The 21,011-nt window shown below is 42.3% G+C and overlaps 1 protein-coding gene across 16 annotated transcripts in view; it reads left to right on the top strand.

Annotated features, from left to right (window-relative positions):
- Positions 1-21,011, top strand: part of LOC138746879 (neuronal-specific septin-3-like) — a 294,741-nt gene that overhangs the window by 255,939 nt on the left and 17,791 nt on the right. For 14 of the 16 annotated variants that reach the window (XM_069905464.1, XM_069905463.1, XM_069905474.1 and 11 more), the window contains 3 exons: positions 13,510-13,627; positions 15,703-15,798; positions 18,987-19,083. In XM_069905464.1, coding sequence (XP_069761565.1) covers positions 13,510-13,627; positions 15,703-15,798; positions 18,987-19,083 — 311 coding nt within the window. The remainder of the gene's footprint in view (positions 1-13,509; positions 13,628-15,702; positions 15,799-18,986; positions 19,084-21,011) is intronic. The other 2 variants (XM_069905465.1, XM_069905466.1) reach the window with 2 other exon arrangements.

Raw genomic sequence — 21,011 nt, 5'->3', positions numbered from 1 at the left:
ATCCATTCTGTCCAGTCCTGCCAGAATTTTATAGGTCCCTATGAGATCCCCTCTCAATCTTCTAAACTCCGGCGAGTATAATCTCAATTCGCGCAACCTTTCCTCCTAAGTCATTCCTGCCATTCCAGGTATCAGCCTGGTGAATCGTCTCCTCTGCACTCCCTCCATTGCAAGAACATCCTTCCTTCGATAAGGTGAGCAAAACTGCACACAATACTCCAGGTGGGGTCTCACCAAGGCCCTGTACAGCTGCAGTAAGGTATCCTTGTTCCTACACACTCGAACCCTCTTGATATGAAGGGCAACATACCATTTGCCTTTTTAACCGCCCGCTATACCTGCACGCTCGCCTTCAGAGACTGGTGCACAAGTACCCCTAGGTCTCTCTGCACTTCCCCATCTCTTAATCTATTGCCATTCAAATAGTAATCTGCCCTCCGGTTTGTATTACCACAGTGGATAACCTCACATTGATCTACATTGGAATGCATTTGACCTGTCTCTGCCCAGTCCCTCAATTTATCCAAATCACACTGGAGCTTCCTGATCCCCCCCTCTTCCGTGCACACGACCCCTTCTTGCTTAGTGTCATCTGCAGTTTTGGAGATATTACATCCAATCCCCTCATCCAGATCATTAATGTAAATTGTGCACAGCTGGGGTTCCAGTCCAGATCCCCGTGGCACCCCAACCCCACTGGTCACCCACCGCCTGCCACTCAGAAAACGAGCCATTGATCCCAACTCTCTGTCTTCGACCTGCCAGCCAGTTCTCAATCCACATCAATACTTTGCCCCCGATTCCACGAGCCTTGACTTTGGAAGCCAGTCGTTCATGCGGGACCTTATCGAAGGCCTTTTGGAAGTCCAGCTACGCCACATCCACTGGCTCTCCCCCATCTATTTTACCCGTCAACATCTCAAAGAATTCCAATAGATTTGTCAAACACGATTTACCTTTTGTAAATCCACGTCGACTCCGTCCGATCCCTTCTCTGCTCGTCATATGCTCTGCTATTACATCCTTAATAATGGATTCCATCATTTTGCCCACTACCGATGTAAGGCTCACCGGCCGATAATTCCCCACTTTTTCTCTACCCCCCTTTTTAAATAGTGGGGTAACATTAGCTACCCTCCAATCCATGGGTACTGATCCCGAGTCTCCCGAGTTCTGGAAAATAATTCTTAAAGCATCTGCTATCTGAATTGCCGCTTCCTTGAGTACCCTAGGATGTAGATTATCAGGCCCTTGGGATTTATCTGCCTTCAATCCCATCAATTTCCCCAAGACCATGTCCTTAAGAGATACTGATTTCTTTCAGTTCCTCCCTTGCATTAGTCTCTATGTTTCCCAACATCCTTGGGAGGTTATTTGTATCCTCTCTTGTAAAAACAGAACTAAAGTAAGAATTTAATGGGTATGCCATTTCCTTATTCCCCATTATATATTCCCCTGATTCCGACTGCATTTCACCAATCTCTTCCTCTTGACGTATTTATAAAAGCTTTCGCAGTCGGTTTTTATATTTGCCGCAAGCTCGCTTTCGTAATTTATTTTTGCTCTCTCGATTAATTCCTTTGTCCTCCTTTGGCGCATCTTGAACTGCTCCCAGTCTTCGGTTGCGGTCCTTTTTTTTGGGCCAATTGATACGCTCTCTTTGGACCTAATGTTGTCTCTAATTTCCATTGTTATCCACGGTTGAGTCACCTTTTTTGGTTTATTTTTAGGCCAAACCGGAATAAACGATTTTTGCAATTTCTCCATTAGATCTGTGAATGTTTTCCATCGTCTGTCCACAGTCAACTCCCCCATAAACACCACCCAATCAATCTTACTCACCTCCTGTCTCATACCATCATAATTCCCTTTATTCCCTCGGTCTCGGTTTTAATTTCATCACTCTCCACGTCGAGTGAGAATTCGATCACGTTGTGATCGCTCCTACCCAAAGGGCCTCGTACAACAAGATTGTCGATTAGCCCCTTATCGTTGCATGATACCCACCTAAAATGGCCTGCTCCCGACATGTTGGTCGAGACCACCGTCCCGTCAACATTCAAGGAATTCCTCCTCCTCAGTATTTTGACTAATTTGGCTCGTCCAATCGATATGCATGACAGCTGTTCCCTTATTGCACGCTTTTCTAATTTCTCTTTTCATGCCTTCCCTCACCTCGACACTACTATTTGGAGGCTTATATACCACCCCCACTGACGTTTTCCACCCCTTGCTGTTCCTCAGTTTGACCCATGTAGATTCCGCATCTTCCGAGTTGATGTCCTTTTTCTGTCAGTCGCGTCGGTCCCTTCTCTCGCCATCGATACTACCCCACCCCCTTTTCTTTCTTGCCGATCCCTCCTAAATATCGTATACCCCGGGACGTTAAGATCCCAGGCTTGCCCACCCTGCAGCCATGTTTCTGTAATCCCAATCGAATCATATTTGTTTGTCTCAATTTCCACAGCTAAATCATCTACCTTGTTCCGAATGCTTCTCGTATTAAGATATAAAGACTTTCGATTTTTGCTTTTTTACTTTCGCTGCCTAACCTAACTTTTCCTGTTTTATCTTTTGCCCTATCATACAGGTTCCCACCCCACCCTCCTGCCAAATTAGTTTAAACCGCACCCGACGGCTGTACCAAACCTAGCCGCCAATATATTGACCCCTTTTGGGTTTAGGTGTAACCCATCCTTCTTGTAGAGGTCATGCCTTCCCCCAAAGAGATCCCAATGATCCAAGAGGCCAAAACCCTGTCGTTTACACCAGCCCCTCAGCCACACAATCATTTTTCTTCACCTTCCATTTTTGTCCTCAGTTGCACTTGGTGCAGGTAACAAACCAGAGATCACCACCCTGGCTGTCCTATTTCTTAGTTTCTGTCCTAGCTCTCTCTTGTCATCCTTTTTCAGTACTTCCTCCTTCTTTTTAGCTGTGTCATGGGTACCCACGTGTACCGAGACATCAGGCTGTATGTGGAAAGACAAATTGCTTGCACTCATCTCCTTTCAACTCTTTCCTTCCCAAACGCAAGTATTACCGTAAATATGTTGGCGTACAAGGTGACTGGATGTACAAGGACACCACCCCCACCCCCGGCCTCTTGAAATGTAGGTTTTGAGCTGTATCAGCCTACCCCGAGTCTGGCACTTAGCACTGAGAGTTTCCTGCCTCGATAGTCCTTCACCAACCAGGTTCATCAGTGTTTCGTCCGCGTTTCCGATGTCGTCTCATAGATGGTCGTATTTCTTGCGCGGTGCTATTAGGTAGCGATGGAAATCAGTCATGTTAATGTCAAGATCTGCTGGTCACTTCTGCGCTATTTTAGTTTGCTGCCTCAGTCCTAGATTGTTGATTTTCCTGAGATAACTGCACCACGAAGCAATGGCTTCGAAGCCTCTGCTGTGCTCTTGGTTGTCTTTAGCCCGCTTTGGTGCCAAAAGATGCATATTTTATTTCACGGTACCACGTCTGCCACCTGCTTCATCGAATCGGCCAGTGGGCAGTGCCTCCTCTCATTGCACTTTAGCGAATACTTGAGCCTTTCCGAGAAACCCTGTCTTGAAAAGTTCAGAAGTGCCGGTTGACTGGTCACCGCGTGATTTATTGTGATTGGGCCTGACGAGGCGGTGTGACGGTGTGTCAGCTTTTGCAAATGGCAACTCTTTGCTTCGTTTGCCGTGCTGTTCATTTTTAGGTCTGTTAGACAGGTTCGTGATACATTTGTAATGTTTTAATATAACATGACTATCGACACAACTTCACAAGCACGAGTTTCAGTCGGAAAATATTTAGCGGTGGGACGGTAGGAGTCGCGCGAGTGTTTCGTGCCGTTCTCCATTTCCTTCGGGGACGTGCTAAACGACAGGATTATTAAGGTTCGAATTTTAGACTTGGCGTATGAGACGACCCTGGGCGATATTTTTACGGTTCGTGCCCTACCGTCACGAACGCCGACGTACATGGTAGACATTTGTAACCAGTTGATGTTTCTCATCATTTCTGTTAGGCCTCCCCCCAGCCTCCCATCCTCCAACGAAGATGATCCAAGTTTGCCCAGCCTCTCCTCGTAGAATGTACCCTCTGATCCCGGTCCCTCCCACCCGAACTCATTCGGCGCCCTTCCCTTGATTTCGGTGAACAGATTGCATGCAGTCAGTGCGATCTAACCAAAGTTTCGTGCAGTCGCTACTCGGCTTCCTCGGTCTCGTACTCTCCACGTGGCTTTGCGGTGAAAAGGTTTGCGTCGTCGTCCCTGTCTTGCGTTAAGAGATTCTTTCTCAATAGAAGTTGCAGCTGCGGGGGGCGTGGCAAGATGGCGTAAGGATCAGACGTGCCTTCCGGTCCTCTCCTGACTCTATCTTATTGTTTTGTCTAGAAATGCCCGTTAAAATTCTTTAAAAGTTTAGATAATTTCAGTGCTGTTAATTTAACTTATGATGGTACAATTGGTGGAAAAGAGCCAAAAAAAAATGACATTTTCCAAAAGTTCAAGTTTTGGAGCCTACCTGCAGGAAAGACACCGGGCGGGACTCAGCGTGAAATGGATCCCAGGAGAGAGGTACAGTGTTCGGATGTTGGGCTCTATGTTACATCGGTAGAGCCCCCTAAAGAGGGCGCCAAACAGCCTTTAGAACAAAAAGTTACTCAAAAGCATTTGTCAGCTGTAGAGGTGGCGCTGCAACTGCATCTCTTGAGATAGAGAAACCTATACAACTTGATGTACTGGGAGAACTTAATACATTATGGACTGGGGAAAACCCCGGCCAGCGTCCTCCAGTCACTGCTGGAGAGGCTGCGGCTGGGGTTTCCACACGCAGTCATACTACAAGGAAGGCAACAAGAATGAAGGAAGGAAAAGAAGATCCTTTGGTTATGCAGAAGAAGCAGGAATCTGTTGAGCCAAAATCTCTTCCAATTGAAAAGATTCTTGTGAATCTTGAATCTAAATGATCTTATACAATGCAGGGATTATCCAAGAATATGACTGAACTCGGTACTAGGTTTAATACTCTGGTGAAAATGCATTCTCAACAGATGGCTGAGTTTGAAGCTTTCAAGCTTGAAGTGAGAGATAAATTTAATTGGTGTGAAGAAGATAGAGACGAAATACGGGATCAAGTTTTTGATGTGACCAAAATGGTCGAAGACTTACAAACTCAAAATAAAAATTTGGTGAAAAAGATTGATTATTTGGAAAACCAATCCAGACGGAACAATATAAAGATTATTGTTTTGCCGGAAGGTATGGAGGGACCAGACCCAAGAAAATTTTTTACTGAACGGATCCCGCAGGTGCTGGGTCAAGAACATTTCCCGGAAGGTATAATACCGGAATGTGCTCACGGAGCCTTGCGTCGAAGACCTATTTCAGGTCAAAATCCAAGACCTGTTTTGGTTCGTCGCTTGAATTATTACGACAGAGAAATAATTTTACGAGTGGCTATTAGAAACGCACAACAGAGAAAATCACCCTTGATGATTCAAAATAATCGAGTTTTCTTCTATGCGGATTTGAGTCAAGAGGTTACGTTCCAACGACGGGAATTCAATCCTGCTAAAGAGTTGTTGTGGAAGAAAGGTTACAAGGCAACCTTTAGATACCCAGCTGTTTTGAAAGTTTTCCAAGATGGTTGCCCACCAAAGTTCTTTAATTCTCCAAAGGAAGCTATAGCATTTGCTCAAGAGCCGCCAATTACTCAGTTTCGACAGAGACGTAGTCCGCCACGATCTCTAAGGAGACAAGAGATGGAAGAAAAGAGCCGTGCTCCAAGAAGGAATGGTTGTAATGGTGACTCAGCAGTTGGAGCTGATTAAAAGAGTTTTCCTTTTTTTTTCTAATTAAAAAAAAAGGGATATTAAATAATGATGATGTTAGTTTAAGATGAAGTGAGAGTTGGGGGAGAGAACTGGATGGGCACTATTTCCTGAAAGTCATCTGCTACGTGTGAGTTATCTCACACCAATTTTTTTTTTGGGAGATACCGCATTGCGCGGCTTAGACGGGAGGGGGTATTTTTAACCTCCTACCCGTTTTTTTTTGTTTAAATATAAAAAAAAGCATAAGAAAGTATTTGATTGTTTAAAAAACTAAAAATTGATGTGGTTTTTTTTGTAAAGTTTATTCAGTAGATAAGGAATATCTGAAATTTAAATGTGAATGGGATGGATATTTTTTTTATATTTTTTCTTTAACTTTAAGGTGAAAGGAGTGGTAATTCTGGTGTATATTATTTTGCTATTTTAGTTATAGAACAAAGGGAATAATGGTGAAAGTTATAAATTGAATTGTACAATTCTTTTTTTTTATTTTTCACACCATAAACCACATTAACCATGATACATACTTTTTCCTTTTCAAATATATACAGTGCCATTTTCTCCCCCCCCCCTCCTCCCATCCCACCCTCCCTACCTCCCCCCCGTCCATTTAAAGTACAAAATCTAGGATACATTAAACCAGTCAAACAATGTTGTCATTCAATAAACATTTCAGTTTGGTCTAATTGTTCATAGAATTCTCTGAAGTTTTCATTAATCTCCGTTGGATTATATGTGATTTGTTTGTCTTTTTTCCTTGATGCCAATACCATTCTCTTAGCTTGTTCTGTCTTAAGCTGCCATGCTAGAATTTTGTGCATTTTTTCTCCTAGTTCATAATATTTCTGTTTTCTCTTGATTTTTTTTTTAAATTTTTTATTTTTCACACCATAAACCACATTGACCAAGATACATACATTTTCCTTTTCAAATAAATACAGTGTCATTTTCTCTCCCCCTCCCTCCTCCCATCCCACCCTCCCTACCTCCCCCCCATCCATTTAAAGTACAAAATCTAAGATACATTAAACCAATCAAACAATGTTGTCATTCAATAAAAATAAACAAGAAATTCCACTGAGTCAATTCTTTTCATTTCCTTCTCCTTCCGTTAATTTAGGTAGTGAATGTCCCCGGTAGGTTTTCTCTATTGTGTTTCATGTAAGGCTCCCATATTTGTTCAAATATTTGAATATTATTTCTTAAACTATATGTTATTTTTTCTAATGGAATACATTTATTCATTTCTATATACCATTGTTGTATTTTCAAATTATCTTCCAATTTCCAGGTTGACATAATACTTTTTTTGCTACGGCTAGAGCTATCTTAACAAATCTTTTTTGTGCATCCTCCAAATCAATTCCAAATTCTTTGTTTTTTACGTTACTTTGGAGAAAGATCTCTGGATTCTTTGGTATATTGTTTTCTGTAATTTTATTTAATATGTGGTTTAGATCTTTCCAAAATTTTTCTACTTTCTCACATGTCCAGATCGCATGAATTGTTGTTCCCATTTCTTTTTTACATCAAAAACATCTGTCAGATACTGTTGGGTCCCATTTATTTAACTTTTGATGTGTAATGTATAGCCTGTGTATCCAGCTATATTGTATCATACGTAACCTCGTATTTATTGTATTTCTCATCGTTCCAGAACATAACTTCTCCCATGTTTCCTTTTTTATCTTTATATTTAAATCTTGTTCCCATTTTTGTTTAGTTTTACCATTTGTTTGCTCATTCTCCTTTTCTTGCAGTTTAATATACATATTTGTTATAAATCTTTTGATTATCATTGTATCTGTAATCACATATTCAAAGTTACTTCCCTCTGGTAAACTCAGACTGCTTCCTAATTTGTCCTTCAAGTAGGATCTCAATTGGTAATATGCCAGCACTGTATCTTGAGTTATATTGTATTTATCTTTCATTTGTTCAAAGGATAATAATCTATTTCCTGAAAAACAATTTTCTATTCTTTTGATCCCTTTTTTCTCCCATTCTCTAAAGGAAAGGTTATCTATTGTAAAAGGGAGTAACTTATTTTGCGTCAATATTAGTTTTGGTAAGTGATAATTTGTTTTATTCCTTTCGACACGAATCCTTTTCCAAATATTGAGTAGATGATGTAATACTGGAGAACTTCTACGTTGTACCAATTTTTCATCCCATTTATAGAATATGTGTTCAGGTATCTTTTCCCCTATTTTATCTAAGTCTAATCTAGTCCAATCTGGCTTTTCCCTTGTTTGATAAAAATCTGATAGGTATCTTAATTGTACGGCTCTATAATAATTTTTAAAGTTTGGCAGTTGTAAACCTCCTTGTTTATACCATTCTGTTAATTTATCTAGTGCTATCCTCGGTTTCCCCCCTTTCTATAAAAATTTCCTTATTATTTTCTTTAACTCCTTGAAGAATTTCTCTGTCAAGTGTATTGGCAATGCCTGAAATAGGTATAATATCCTTGGGAAAATGTTCATTTTAATACAGTTTATCCTTCCTATCAGTGTTAGTGGTAAATCTTTCCAATGCTCTAAATCGTCCTGTAATTTTTTCATTAGTGGATAATAATTGAGTTTATATAGTTGGCCGTGATTTTTATTTATTTGTATACCTAGGTATCTTATTGCTTGCATTTGCTATCTGAATGTCGATTCCTTCTTAAATTTTGAGAAATCCGCATTATTCATAGGCATTGCTTCACTTTTATTTACGTTAATCTTGTAACCCGACACTTCTCCATATTCCTTCAATTTCTTATATAATTCTTTTATTGATAGTTCTGGTTCTGTTAAGTATACTATAACATCATCCGCAAATAAACTGATTTTCTATTCCTTGTCTTTTATTTTTATCCCTTTTATATTATTTTCTGTTCTTATCAATTCTGCTAGTGGTTCTATAGCTAACGCGAACAATAAGGGTGATAGTGGGCATCCCTGCCGTGTTGACATGCTTAAGTTAAATTGCTTTGATACATCTCCATTTACTGTCACTTTCGCCAATGGTCCCTTATATAATGCTTTAATCCAATTAATATACTTCTCTGGTCAACTGAATTTTTGCAATACTTTGAATAAATAATTCCATTCTACTCTGTCAAAGGCCTTCTCTGCGTCTAAAGCAACTGTTGGCGCTTTACTCCCCTCTACTGCATGAATTAAGTTAATAAATTTACAAATATTGTCTGTTGTGCGTCTTTTTTTAATAAATCCAGTTTGGTCTAGATTTACCATTTTCGGTACATACTCTGCTAATCTGTTTGCTAATAGTTTAGCTATTATCTTATAATCTGTGTTAAGTAATGATATCGGTCTATTTGACGCTGGTGCGAGTGGATCTTTCCCTTGCTTTGGTATTACTGTAATTATTGCTGTTTTACATGAATCTGGTAAAATTTGTGTTTCATCAATCTGGTGGATTACTTCCAGGAGGGGAGGAATTAATAAATCTTTAAATGTTTGATAGAATTCTATTGGGAATCCATCCTCTCCTGGTGTTTTATTATTTGGTAATTTTTTTATTATCTCTTGTATTTCTACTATTTCAAATGGTTCTGTTAATGTATTTTGTTCCTCTATTTGTAATTTTGGCAGTTCAATTTTAGTTAGAAATTCATCTATTTTCCCTTCTTTCCCTTCGTTTTCAGTTTGGTATAATTGTTCATAGAATTCCCTAAAGTTTTCCTTGATCTCCTTTGGATTATATGTGATTTGTTTGTCTTTTTTCCTTGATGCCAATACCATTTTCTTAGCTTGTTCTGTCTTAAGCTGCCATGCTAGAATTTTGTGCGTTTTTTCCCCTAGTTCATAATATTTCTGTTTTGTCTTCATTATGTTCTTCTCCACCTTATATGTTTGTAGTGTTTCATATTTTATTTTTTTATCCGCCAATTCTCTTCTTTTAGTTGTATCTTCCTTCATTGCTAATTCTTTTTCTATATTTACTATTTCCCTTTCCAACTGCTCTGTTTCTCGATTATAGTCCTTCTTCATCTTGGTGACATAACTTATTATTTGCCCTCTAATGAACGCTTTCATTGCATCTCATAGTATAAACTTATCTTTCACTGATTCCGTATTTATTTCAAAGTACATTTCAATTTGTCTTTCAATTAATTCTCTAAAATCTTGCCTTTTAAGTAGCATGGAGTTTAATCTCCCTCTATACATTCTTGGAGGGATGTCCTCTAAGTTTTATTGTCAATATTAAGGGTGAATGGTCGGATAATATTCTAGCTTTATATTCTGTTTTTCTTACTCTATCTTGCATACGAGCTGAAAACAAAAATAGGTCTATTCTTGAGTATGTTTTATGTCTAGCCGAGTAATATGAATATTCCTTTTCCTTTGGGTGTTGTTTCCTCCATATATCCAAAAGTTGCATTTCTTGCATCGATTTAATTATAAATTTGGTTACTTTGTTCTTTCTGTTAATTTTTTTCCCAGTTTTGTCCATATTTGAATCCAAATTCAGGTTGAAATCCCCTCCTATTAATATGTTCCCTTGCGTATCTGCTATCTTCAAAAAAATATCTTGCATAAACTTTTGATCTTCTTCGTTAGGTGAATATATATTGAGTAGATTCCAAAATTCCGATTATATCTGACACTTTATCATTACATATCTCCCTGCTGGATCTATTATTTCCTCTTCTATTTTAATTGGCACATTTTTACTAATTAATATAGCTACTCCTCTTGCTTTTTAATTATACGACGCTGCTGTTACGTGTCCTACCCAATCTCTCTTTAATTTCTTGTGCTCCAATTCAGTGAAATGTATTTCTTGCACAAATGCTATATCAATTTTTTCTTTTTTCAGTAAATTTAGCAGTTTCTTCCTTTTAATTTGGTCATGTATTCCGTTAATATTTAAAGTCATATAGTTCAGCGTTGCCATTTCATACTTTGTTTATCTTCCCTTTCCGTTTCTCCATCATCACCTTTCCTTCTTATCCATTTCTGCTTTCTTGTTTTGAACACTTTATAAGACAACATTTCTAAAACATCAAACATTTTCCGTATTCTCCTATTTAAAACTTCTTTAACCCCATTCTCCCCTCCCCCTCCTGAGTTGTCCTTTAGCCCTTGTTGGACAACCACATCTCCCCTCTCCGTTTGGATTTGAGAATTCACTCGCAAACGTCAGCTGATTTTGCAGTGACCGTAACTCCTCCCCACCCAGCCCCCACCCAGAAAAGATTTCAATTTTCATATGTAACAAAGGTCACTCTTTTAATTCCCTCCTTATTCCCTCTATTCCATTTCCCTCCCTTATTAATTCTTGTCTATACTCTATATATTTTCCTCTAAATACGGATACATTTATGTACGCACACTATATATATACACACATATACCCTTTTACGCACATACATATAGATCGTGGTCATTTTTACTCTTATTACATGTCTTCATCTCTGCTTGTTTTGTAGTTGTTCTGCAAATTTCCTTGCTTCCTCTGGATCCGAGAATAGTCTGTTTTGTTGCCCTGGCATAATTATTTTAAGTACCGCTGGGTCCCTTAACATAAACTTATATCCTTTTTTCCATAAGATCGTTTTCGTTGTATTGAACTCCTTCCTCTTCTTCAGGAGTTCAAAACTTATGTCTGGATAGAAAAAAAATTTTTGACCTTTATATTCCAGTGGCTTTTTGTCCTCTTTCTTCATTGCTTTCTCCAATATATTTTCTCTTGTTGTATATCTTAAGAATTTTACTAAAATGGATCTTGGTCTTTGCTGCGGTTGTGGTTTCGGGGCTAAAAGTTCTATGTGCCCTCTCTATTTCCATTTTTATTTCTTCCTGTAATTCTGGTCTTCCCAGGACCCTGGGGATCCAATCGTTTATAAATTCTCTCATATTCTTGCCTTCTTCATCTTCCTTGAGGCCCACTATCTTTATATTATTTCTTCTATTATAGTTTTCCATTATATCTATCTTCTGAGCTAACAGCTCCTGTGCCTCTTTAGCTTTTATATTAGATTCTTCTAATTTCTCTTTTAAGTCTTCTACTTCCATTTCTACAAATGTTTCTCATTCTCCACATTTTCCACTCTTTTTGCCAACTCTGATATGGCCATTTCCATTTTATTCATTTTTTCTTCTGCATTCTTAATTCTTCTTTTTATCTCATGAAATTCTTGTAATTGCCATTCTTTCACTGATTCCATATATTCTTTAAAAAAAGATACATCCATTGTCTTGCTTTTCTCTTCTTCTTCCACTTCTTTCTGTTTTTCTTCTTCTTCTTCCTCTGGGTTGACCATCTGTTGTTTCCTTGTTTTCTTTTTACCCTCTTCTTTCTTGTTCTCGTTATTGTCTGTGTTCTGCACCTGCTGCTGTGCTGCAGGTGTCTCTCTCAGCTGTGGAGATCGACTCCGCAGCTGTTCCCCCCTCCCGTCAGTGTGTTTTCTTTTCATGCGCATGCGCGGTTGCGCACTTTTACTGGGCTCCGCGAGCCATTTTTGTAGTCCCGAGCCCGGGACTTCCACTGACCTGAGGGAGCGGGCTTCTCTCTCCGCGACGGGCCTCTTTGTACAGGTAAGGCCTTCACCTTCTTCTTCCGACGTCTTTTCTTCCCGTTGTTTTTGGTTTTTCTTTCTTCGCTGCCATTTTCTCCACACTTTTACTTTCACTTTGTTTTGGTTCTTAAGTTTGTGCCTTTGCTTTTTCTGTATTTTTTTTAACTTTTCTGGAGAGGGCTGGAGTTCCCCGACCGGCCACTACTCCATCACGTGACTCCTCCTGGAATTTTGTTTGTGGTTTATGCTCCATTTGTTGAAGATATAGATTTCGTTGTAGATGTGTTTTTATTATTTGGATATCTGAATTTTAACGTAATGATTGGGGATATTTAAATGTGGTATTGGAGCTTTTATTGGATAACTATTCAAGAGTAAAAGGGAAAAATGGTGGAAGAGTACTAAAATTGACTTGTACATGCTTAATGAGGTTTGAATTTTGTTTTAAGATGGTGGTTTATGTGACTAATATGATGATAGATGTGAAGTTAGTTGATATTTGGTGAAGGTTTATCTCTATAGAGAAAGTTTTTTTTTCATGCTACAATTTTTTTTAAGAATTGATTATTGTTGAAGAATTTTTGATAGATAATGTTACTAACTTTACTAATTTTTTATATTAAGTTTGAGTTAAATATATGTTTCATCTTAACTCCGTTTGTTAAATATATGCATTTAAGTTTGATTTAAATATGTTTTTTAAGTCTGATATCTTAGTATTAATTACTTTTCTTTTTGTTCGTATTTTAATCGGTTATGTTTTTGTTTTTTTTCTCACCTATATTATTAACTTTGTTAATTCTTCACTCTTTATTTTGGGGGGGAAAGGGGGGGTTGGACTAATTTGAGTTGGGTTATTAATGTGTAATAATTATTGGGGAGGGTATAGTTTATTTAAATTACTGATACTGTATTGTAATTTTATTATTTTATTCTTAATTTTTTTTAATGTAATCCTATATGTTATTCATGTTATAAAATCTCAAATATAAGTTTTAAAAATAAAGAAGTTGCAGCTGCAAGTCCAATCAGAGTTGCTGGGAGAGTGCTCCGAAATGTGACCGTACGCACGTGGTGAAGAGAATTGAGTGACGGAACGGACACCGTCGACTCCTACAGATACAAATCATGGATAACTCTGTCTATTTTTGCAGGTTACGTCCATTGGATATAGAGTTCATGAACCGCCTATCCAAAATAGTCAATATAGTCCCCGTTATCGCGAAGGCTGATACGCTCACCTTAGACGAAAGACGAGATTTCAAACAGAGGGTACGTATGCGTGAACACCGTACGTGGCAAATCGAATCGACCTACTTAGCTGAAGATACATTTTCTTGACAGCCGACGAATCATTTTGTAATGAACGAGCTAAGATGGATGAAATCGTCTTTAACTTGGAAAACTTACTCAGACGAATTGAAAGCCTCACATAGAAAAGTCAGTGTGATGTGCTAGAACAGCTATTCTCAACCTTCTTATGGCTCTGCTCCCCGCACCACCCCCCCCCCCCCAACCTTTCCCCGTCAAGTTTTGGTTTCTTCTTGACTCTGTTCTTCCCGACGACCTAAAAAAAAAATCAAACGTTAAAATCTTTACGTCACGCGAGTTCAAAAGAAAACAAGGCTTTTATTTAAATGTGTTGCGGCCCCTGTTGAGAATGACTCTGCTGGAACGTACAACAGAGCAGCGCGGGAACAGGCCCTTTTGGCCCAAGTATCTGCGCCGGACTTGGCTCTCAATTTAAAGTCAAACTTTGCCACTCGCAAAGTGCAACTTAATGACTGGATTGCGTAAACACCAACTGAGGATGAAATTCTCCGTGCGTGGTGTGGGGAATGTTGCGCTGCATTACAAAATAGTCTTTTTTTTTTACTCACTTAAAGATTCGGCCCTCGTTCATTCAACCCAGAGCGGAGGAAGAAGTTTTGATGAGGTCACTTCTCTCTTCCCCCCCCCCCCCCCCAAGATTACTTTCTTTATTAGAAACCACTTCTCATAAAGCGAGGCAAGGTTTGTAACTTCCTTCCCCGCTCCCCGCCACTGCCACTTTGATTTGCGTGCGTCTCTGCTTCAGATCTCTCTTTTAATGGTTACCGTTGAGCCCTTTCCCGGTCCCAGGAGCAAGCTGGAGAACACCAAAGTAAGGCTTGTTGGGAGCTTAGATTCAAGGGACACCTTCACCGTCACAGACTTTTTCACAAATGGGCGGATGAACCTAGGGCAGCGACCCAGAATTTGAACCGAGACTGAAAAGATCAGGGCACCGTCGCTGGGCGCAAGACACTGAGTTCTGTGGCCACCTGATTCCCTGTTGAAGAAGCTGCTGCATTCATAGAGCAGACCCCCTCCTTCTGTGGACTAAGAGGTGGAATGGGAGGAGGAAAGGTCACGACAATACGTTATTGTCATGTCCATTGTACGATATACAAATGCACCAAGAATCGTAGCGTCTGGGGCCGGACAGATACTTTGTAGAAAAGTACCCTACAAAAGCAACTGCAATCACGTAATTAAGGAAATTAAACACAGACAATTTGTACAAGAGCAGTCAATATATATTCAGTCACCCTGGTGCAAAGCAATGGACATTTCATTCGTGCAGACAGTCCTTTCGTGATCTCGGAGCAGTTCCCCCTTTATGTCACAAGGCTCAAGAGTCCAATAGTTGTTGGGAAGAATCTGTTCCTGAACCTGGAGGTGCTGCTCTTCGGACCCCCCGTACTTTCTGCCCGAAGGAAGCGGCGGGAAGAGGTCGTGACCAGGATGATGGGGGTCCTTTAGGAGTGCAGCACCTCACAGAGAGGCTTTCACCGGATGAGAGGTCAAGACCCTCTGATGGAACCGTCCACGTTTGTTACCTTCTGGAGCCTTCTGTGTTCCTGGGCATTCGAATGCAGACAGTCCCTGATTTACGACCAAGGTGACTCACGACCGTCCGTACGTACGACCGATTTTTTAAAACTAAAAAGTAAAGGCTACGTGCGCGCACGGTGCAAGCGCGGTGAGCTCGTCAAAAAAGATGACGAGCAAGAGGAAAAAAAACCCATGCCCCGCCGGCGCTCGATTTGGAATTGAAAACGAAGGTAATCCACCGCTTTACAACTTCTACGTGCCACGCTAACGTACTTCCGACTTGCGTCCCATTTCGAGACACAGCCGGTCAGTCAGAACCGAGCACGGTCGGGAGTCAGAGACTATCTGTCTTCAGAGCGGGCTGGGCTGCCGCCAGTCAGCAATCGCGGCGTCTGCAGGTTTCCCGTTTAGTACCGAGTGTATAGAAATTGACTGGATGACACCACTGGTACTGGCCACCTTTAAGCTCAGTCAACATCATTGCCTTTCAGATTCGACAAGACCTGAGAAACAATTCCATCAGTGTTTACCCCCAGACGGAGTTTGACGAAGATTCCGAGGACAAATTATTGAACGACGCAGTCAGAGTAAGTACTTGATTTGTCTCCTTCGGCCGTGAGTCGTTCGATCCGTCGCGTCCCCGGACCCTAGACCGCTGTTCCAAGCTCTGTTGGGCGGCGCCGAGGTTCTATTCGGTCGAGAAGTTTTCTACATTTGATAAAATAGATAATGCGCTCATCTCAACAATCCTACTTATTGATCGGAAAGCTCCGCTCCTGTAGACATACGCCAGGATGTGGCGTGGGCTCCACGTCCGCAGGACGCTCAAAACTGCGGCACAGGTCGAGAAGTGTTGTTAAGAAGGCGTGTGGTGGGTTGACCTTCGTCCATCCGTCGCGGGATGGAGTTCAGGGGCCGCGAGCTACCACGAGACGTTAGTCAGACCCCACTTGGAATGCGGTGTTCAGTTCCGATCACCTCTCCGCGACGATCAGAGAGCACGCCTTAGGATGAGCAAGCTCGGTCTTTTCTCCTTGGACCAATGGAGGGTGGGGAGAGGCCTGATGGAGGTGCACAAGCTGACGAGAGGCATCGATCGTGTCGAGGGCCGGAGGGATTTTTCCCAGGGGACGTTGTTTTGAGCTAGTCGGGAGAAAGGGCAGGGGGCGAGTTTTTCTCCGGAGTGGTGGGGGTGCATGGAAAGTGCAGTCTGCTTTGGTGATGGAGGTGGGTGCAATAGGAGATGGGTGCACGGAAATTCCAGGCAGTCGTTAAAGGAGGTCAGCGCCACACACTGAGGGCCCAAGGGCCTGGACCGCGCTGCGCTGCAGACTTCGACGTTCCGCGATCCAGGATAGAGATGGACGGAGTGGGCGAAGGTTTGGCACATAGAGCTCGGTGTGGGAAATGAAGAAAGGCAGGTTATTTTCAAAACGGGGAGGAAAACAAACAAGACCGAAATCCAAAGAAAGCTAAAAGTTCTTGTGCGTAATTTCACCGAATGTAATCAGGCACTCGGCAGCCGGATCTTCAGAAGTCGACGTCTTCGTTGCAAAGGGGGCGGAGTTCAGAGATTTGAGGCAATCGTTCAGGGCGATGGCGAGGTCTGGCCTGCAGTTCCCCACTCTCGTTTGAACCCCTCACCCAGGAAAGGATAGGGTCACGTTGGAGCAGTTCAAAGGAGATTTGCCGGTGTGGGCAGAGGGGTTCCAGCTGCTTTGGGGGGTTGTGGGTACGGAAGACGCCCATCGCTCTGCCGTGCATCTACGACGGGCGGCGCCACCTGAACTGTCGGGCACTGTGAGGTGCCGCTCCACGTGAACGCGAGAGCAGGCCCAGGCAAGGTGAGTTCGTAGGTCTCCTTGCGTGCTCACAGCCGGCCTCCAGGCGGAGCCTTGACAGGAAAGGGCCTAATGCTGAGGGGTAGTCTAGTCCCTGTCGCGAAGCAGGAACTTCTTGGAAGTTTCAGAGTTTGACCAAAAGAGAGCAGCAAATGTCTGCTCTGTAGAGTCTCGTACACTCTCGATCTCCTGGCTGTGCGGTTGATGTTTCTCATGCAGGATTCCTGCAAACAAGCAGCAGGGATACATCTGGACAGAACAAATGGGAATAGTTGGCGATGAACAGCAATTAGCGTATTAAACCTATCCATGACTCCACAACCCTCGTTCACGACCAACAGCTTGACTTTGCCACCACTTCAAAAGAAAACTGCAGTCAAAATCAGCTGAACAAAAGGTCTCAGTGTCGCTCTCACTGGAGAGATTAATCATTAACAGGCAGCATGGGCAGAAATAGAGAAAGTTAAAGCTGCAGATTGAAACGTACAAAGATCCAGGCCAGTCAAATTGATTGGTTGGTCTCTGCCATCACGTACTGATAAATCCCAGTGAAGCGCAGATACTAACGTTCTCCCAGCCGATAAATTGATCATTCCGCAAAGTATCAAAGTCGCATCGCGGTGAATTCAGCGATAAAGATTCAATAAATTAAAATCCAATTCCTTTGAAAAAGAAGCTCAATATTCCACGCAAAGTGCCTTAAATTTAAACCGAAAGGTATTCATTGGCCAAAGTCGTTGAATCGCTTTGAGCCAAAAGAAAAAGAACTTTTTGTCTTAATAGGTACGGGAGGGATCGCCAAATTCATCTGCCCTATATTCCACACCGTGGTTTAAAGTCTGATATTCTGAGAACATTGTCCCTTTCCAGTTTTCACATTCACCGCCGAACCTTTAACCCCCCCCCGGGTCCTCGGCGATTGAATTCCCTCCCGAAATCTCGACCCCCGTTTTCCTACTTCCTCAAGTGACCGTGAGACCTCAGTCCTTTGACTGAGCTTTCTCGATCAGACTCGACGTGGCTTTGGTGTTCAAGTCGATCTGAGAATCTCCGTTGGAATGTCCTGGGACACATTACCACTTCGTAACAGCTGGATTAATCATCTCCGCACATTTCAGCCCTTTGGATAGACCACCGCTGATCTCGCGGTGGACAGTGCCACGTGGCGTAACGCACGTCTGGGCCAGTTAGAGTAACGTGTGTTTGGAGCACTGCTTCGGAGCAAGGAAATAATTCGCTCAAGAGTCATTCAGCTGCAGGGATCGTTCTCGAGATGAGAAAGTGTAGAGTGAAGCGAGTTGGGACTGAGAGGTCAACGGTGAGTATTTGTCAATTTAAGATCCCTACTAAAAGCAGTGAGGGTTTAAAAATTGGATGGTTCATTGATGTCTCGTGGCTTCTGAAGGAGGGAATGCTTCGCAAAGGGAGAAATTTCCCATTGCGCCCCATTGTACGAAATGAGGCAGGGAAAGCCATGGGCCAAAGACCTGGTGGCAAAGGCGGACGTCACCCTCTGTGTTCTGTCCAGATGAGCTGGGCGCCCGATCGAGGCAGAGGAAGACGTGCGGAGCTTTGCGATCGACTGTGGTCGCGAGGAACCCAGACCAAGTCGAGGGGCTCCTTCGGTAGGTACATTTCAAAACCTTAATTCAGTCGGGTGGTGACGGGGGGGACGGCAGAACAGTCGTGCCCTCTCAGATGAGTGTGTGGATCTCGTGCCATTAATTGAGAAGCACCTCTTGCTCGTCGCTCCTTCCTCGATCGACGTCACCGTAACTTTTATCTCTCGTCCAGTGAAGCCTTCTCGAGTGCCTGACAATCGACTCTGGCGATCTCTCTTCCAAAGGACGTCCACGTTGTCAGGCACGTTGCAGCGTTGTTAAAATACGGGTTCTTTCAATTCTAGTTACCGTTGCTTGTGCCTCATCCTGCAGGAAAAAATTCCCTTTGCAGTCGTGGGCACTGACCAAGAACATCAAGTGAACGGGAAGAAGATACTGGGCAGGAAAACCAAGTGGGGAATTATCGAAGGTAAAACCAAAAATTCTTGATCGAATTGTTTATTGTGAGAATTTCTGGCTTGCCCTGCAAACGAGTCCACTCGTAATTAAGTGCGGCAGATAGTGAAATGATTAAAAATGCGCGCAGTAGCGTGACAGAGGAGAAGAGTACGGCTAAAACCGCGTGGGGGGGCATCGCACCCGACGGCAATTTTTTTTCCCCGAAAAGTTTGCTTCCTGAAAAAAAAAATTGGGGATTAAGGTAGACGACTTCAAGCTGAACACCAAGGCGATTTCAGATCTTCTGCATCACGTCGGTAGTTGGAGAAACATTAAATTAACTTGTATTGAATTTAGCGCATCGAATCACGTAACGGCGCCGACCCTGAAATGTCTCGCCGCTGATTTTCGTTCGCACTCAGCATCCGAAGGAAAGAGTTAACATTTAAACCTAATATTGCCCAGCTCTGTTCAAGAGCAGACATAGGACTTTGATAGGTCAACAAGCTGGCAGACGCTGGAAGACCGCAACAATCCACACGGCGCCTGACCAACAGGCAGCATCCGCGGAAGAGAAACTCTCGCCGTCTTCGATCACTCCTTCGGCCTCCTTCACTGGCCTGATACAAGGTCTGACACGCGACAAATGTCATTCAAGTGAAAGTGAATGGTTACGCCCAGCTATTGTGGTCAGCGTTGTGGAAGAAGTCGATGCAGGGTTTTTTTTTGAAGTGCTAAAATAGCTATGTGAAATGTTGCTCTGAACCTTTCCAAAATAGTCCATAAATCAACCAGTTTGCTTACAAGTTACCACAATGTCTCCAAAGGGATTCTGTTTTCAAGAAGCAGGCCTGACCTTTGATGATTAGATATTCACCCAGGAAACCACCATAAAATGCCACAGGAAAGCAGTGCAAACACGAGCTAACAGTTCAAACCAGTGACACTCAAACCTTCTTTCTCTCTCTCCTCCCACCATTCACTAACCACAGAGCACCTATGGCAGAGTCAGATTCATTCTCTCTCTCCCTCCCTCTTTGGCCCCTTTCCATTCCCTTCTTATTTCCCAGAGGCCCCCCTCTCCCCCTCCTTTTCACAAGCTCCCTCCCTGATGGACAGCCCCACCCACCTCCAGTCTAACTGTTCCCCCTTCCTGCCATTTCCCTCCGTCGAAGCAGAGTGTGTGTGCTGGTCTTTGATGAAAAGGGTTCAAGCTTTGACTTCAGCACAGTCCGTCCTGCTGCCAAATGTCAATGTCCGTTTGGCTTTCGGATTGCAGTCACGGTGCCGGGTTTGGGAATGTAACGATCTTCTGTGAATGCAGTGGAACAAGATGGAACTTCAAACTTAGCTGGTAGCCTTTCACCAGTCAGATGAAGCGTTGCGAATAATCGCCCAAGATAAATACAAATCTGGAACATCCTAGACATTCTTCATTACACCAATGGTTACTAATTAGTTCTTGCTCAGTTCCCAGATGTTCCAACATATCGTATAACAGGCTTATTCGAGAGAAATGAAACGAATGACTTTGACTGGCTGTGAAAGGATCTGAGAAACGTTGGAAAACTTTCAATCTGACAAAGCGATTATGAAAATGGGGGGAAGAAGCCGGAAGACTGCACGAATCTCCAAAAAGAAAAACCAGCAGGCAGGTTCTCGAGCACTTTGGTGTATTTCCTTGTGCCAGTCACAAGGTGCGTCCCTTCAGTGATGTGGATCGCGGGTCACCTGTGGTTAAGGACCGAACATAAACCTGCCAGTTGTTCCTCGAAACGGGGATTTTAACCTCCTCCTCAGGAGGCAGACCAGGCCTCGGCTTAAAATTTTATCTCTCAAACAGAATCAAACTTTCACTCAACTCCATTTTGAAATGGACCTAACCTACCCCCTTCTAATTCTAAGCACACTTGTATATAACGTTTGTGTCAATTTAGAAAAGTTGTTGGGTTCACAGTC

The sequence above is a fragment of the Narcine bancroftii genome, chromosome 12, assembly GCF_036971445.1.
Source record: "Narcine bancroftii isolate sNarBan1 chromosome 12, sNarBan1.hap1, whole genome shotgun sequence".
In the NCBI taxonomy this organism is placed as follows: domain Eukaryota; kingdom Metazoa; phylum Chordata; class Chondrichthyes; order Torpediniformes; family Narcinidae; genus Narcine; species Narcine bancroftii.
Note: the sequence above shows the minus strand (reverse complement) of the source record. Positions and strands in the feature narration are given on the sequence as shown.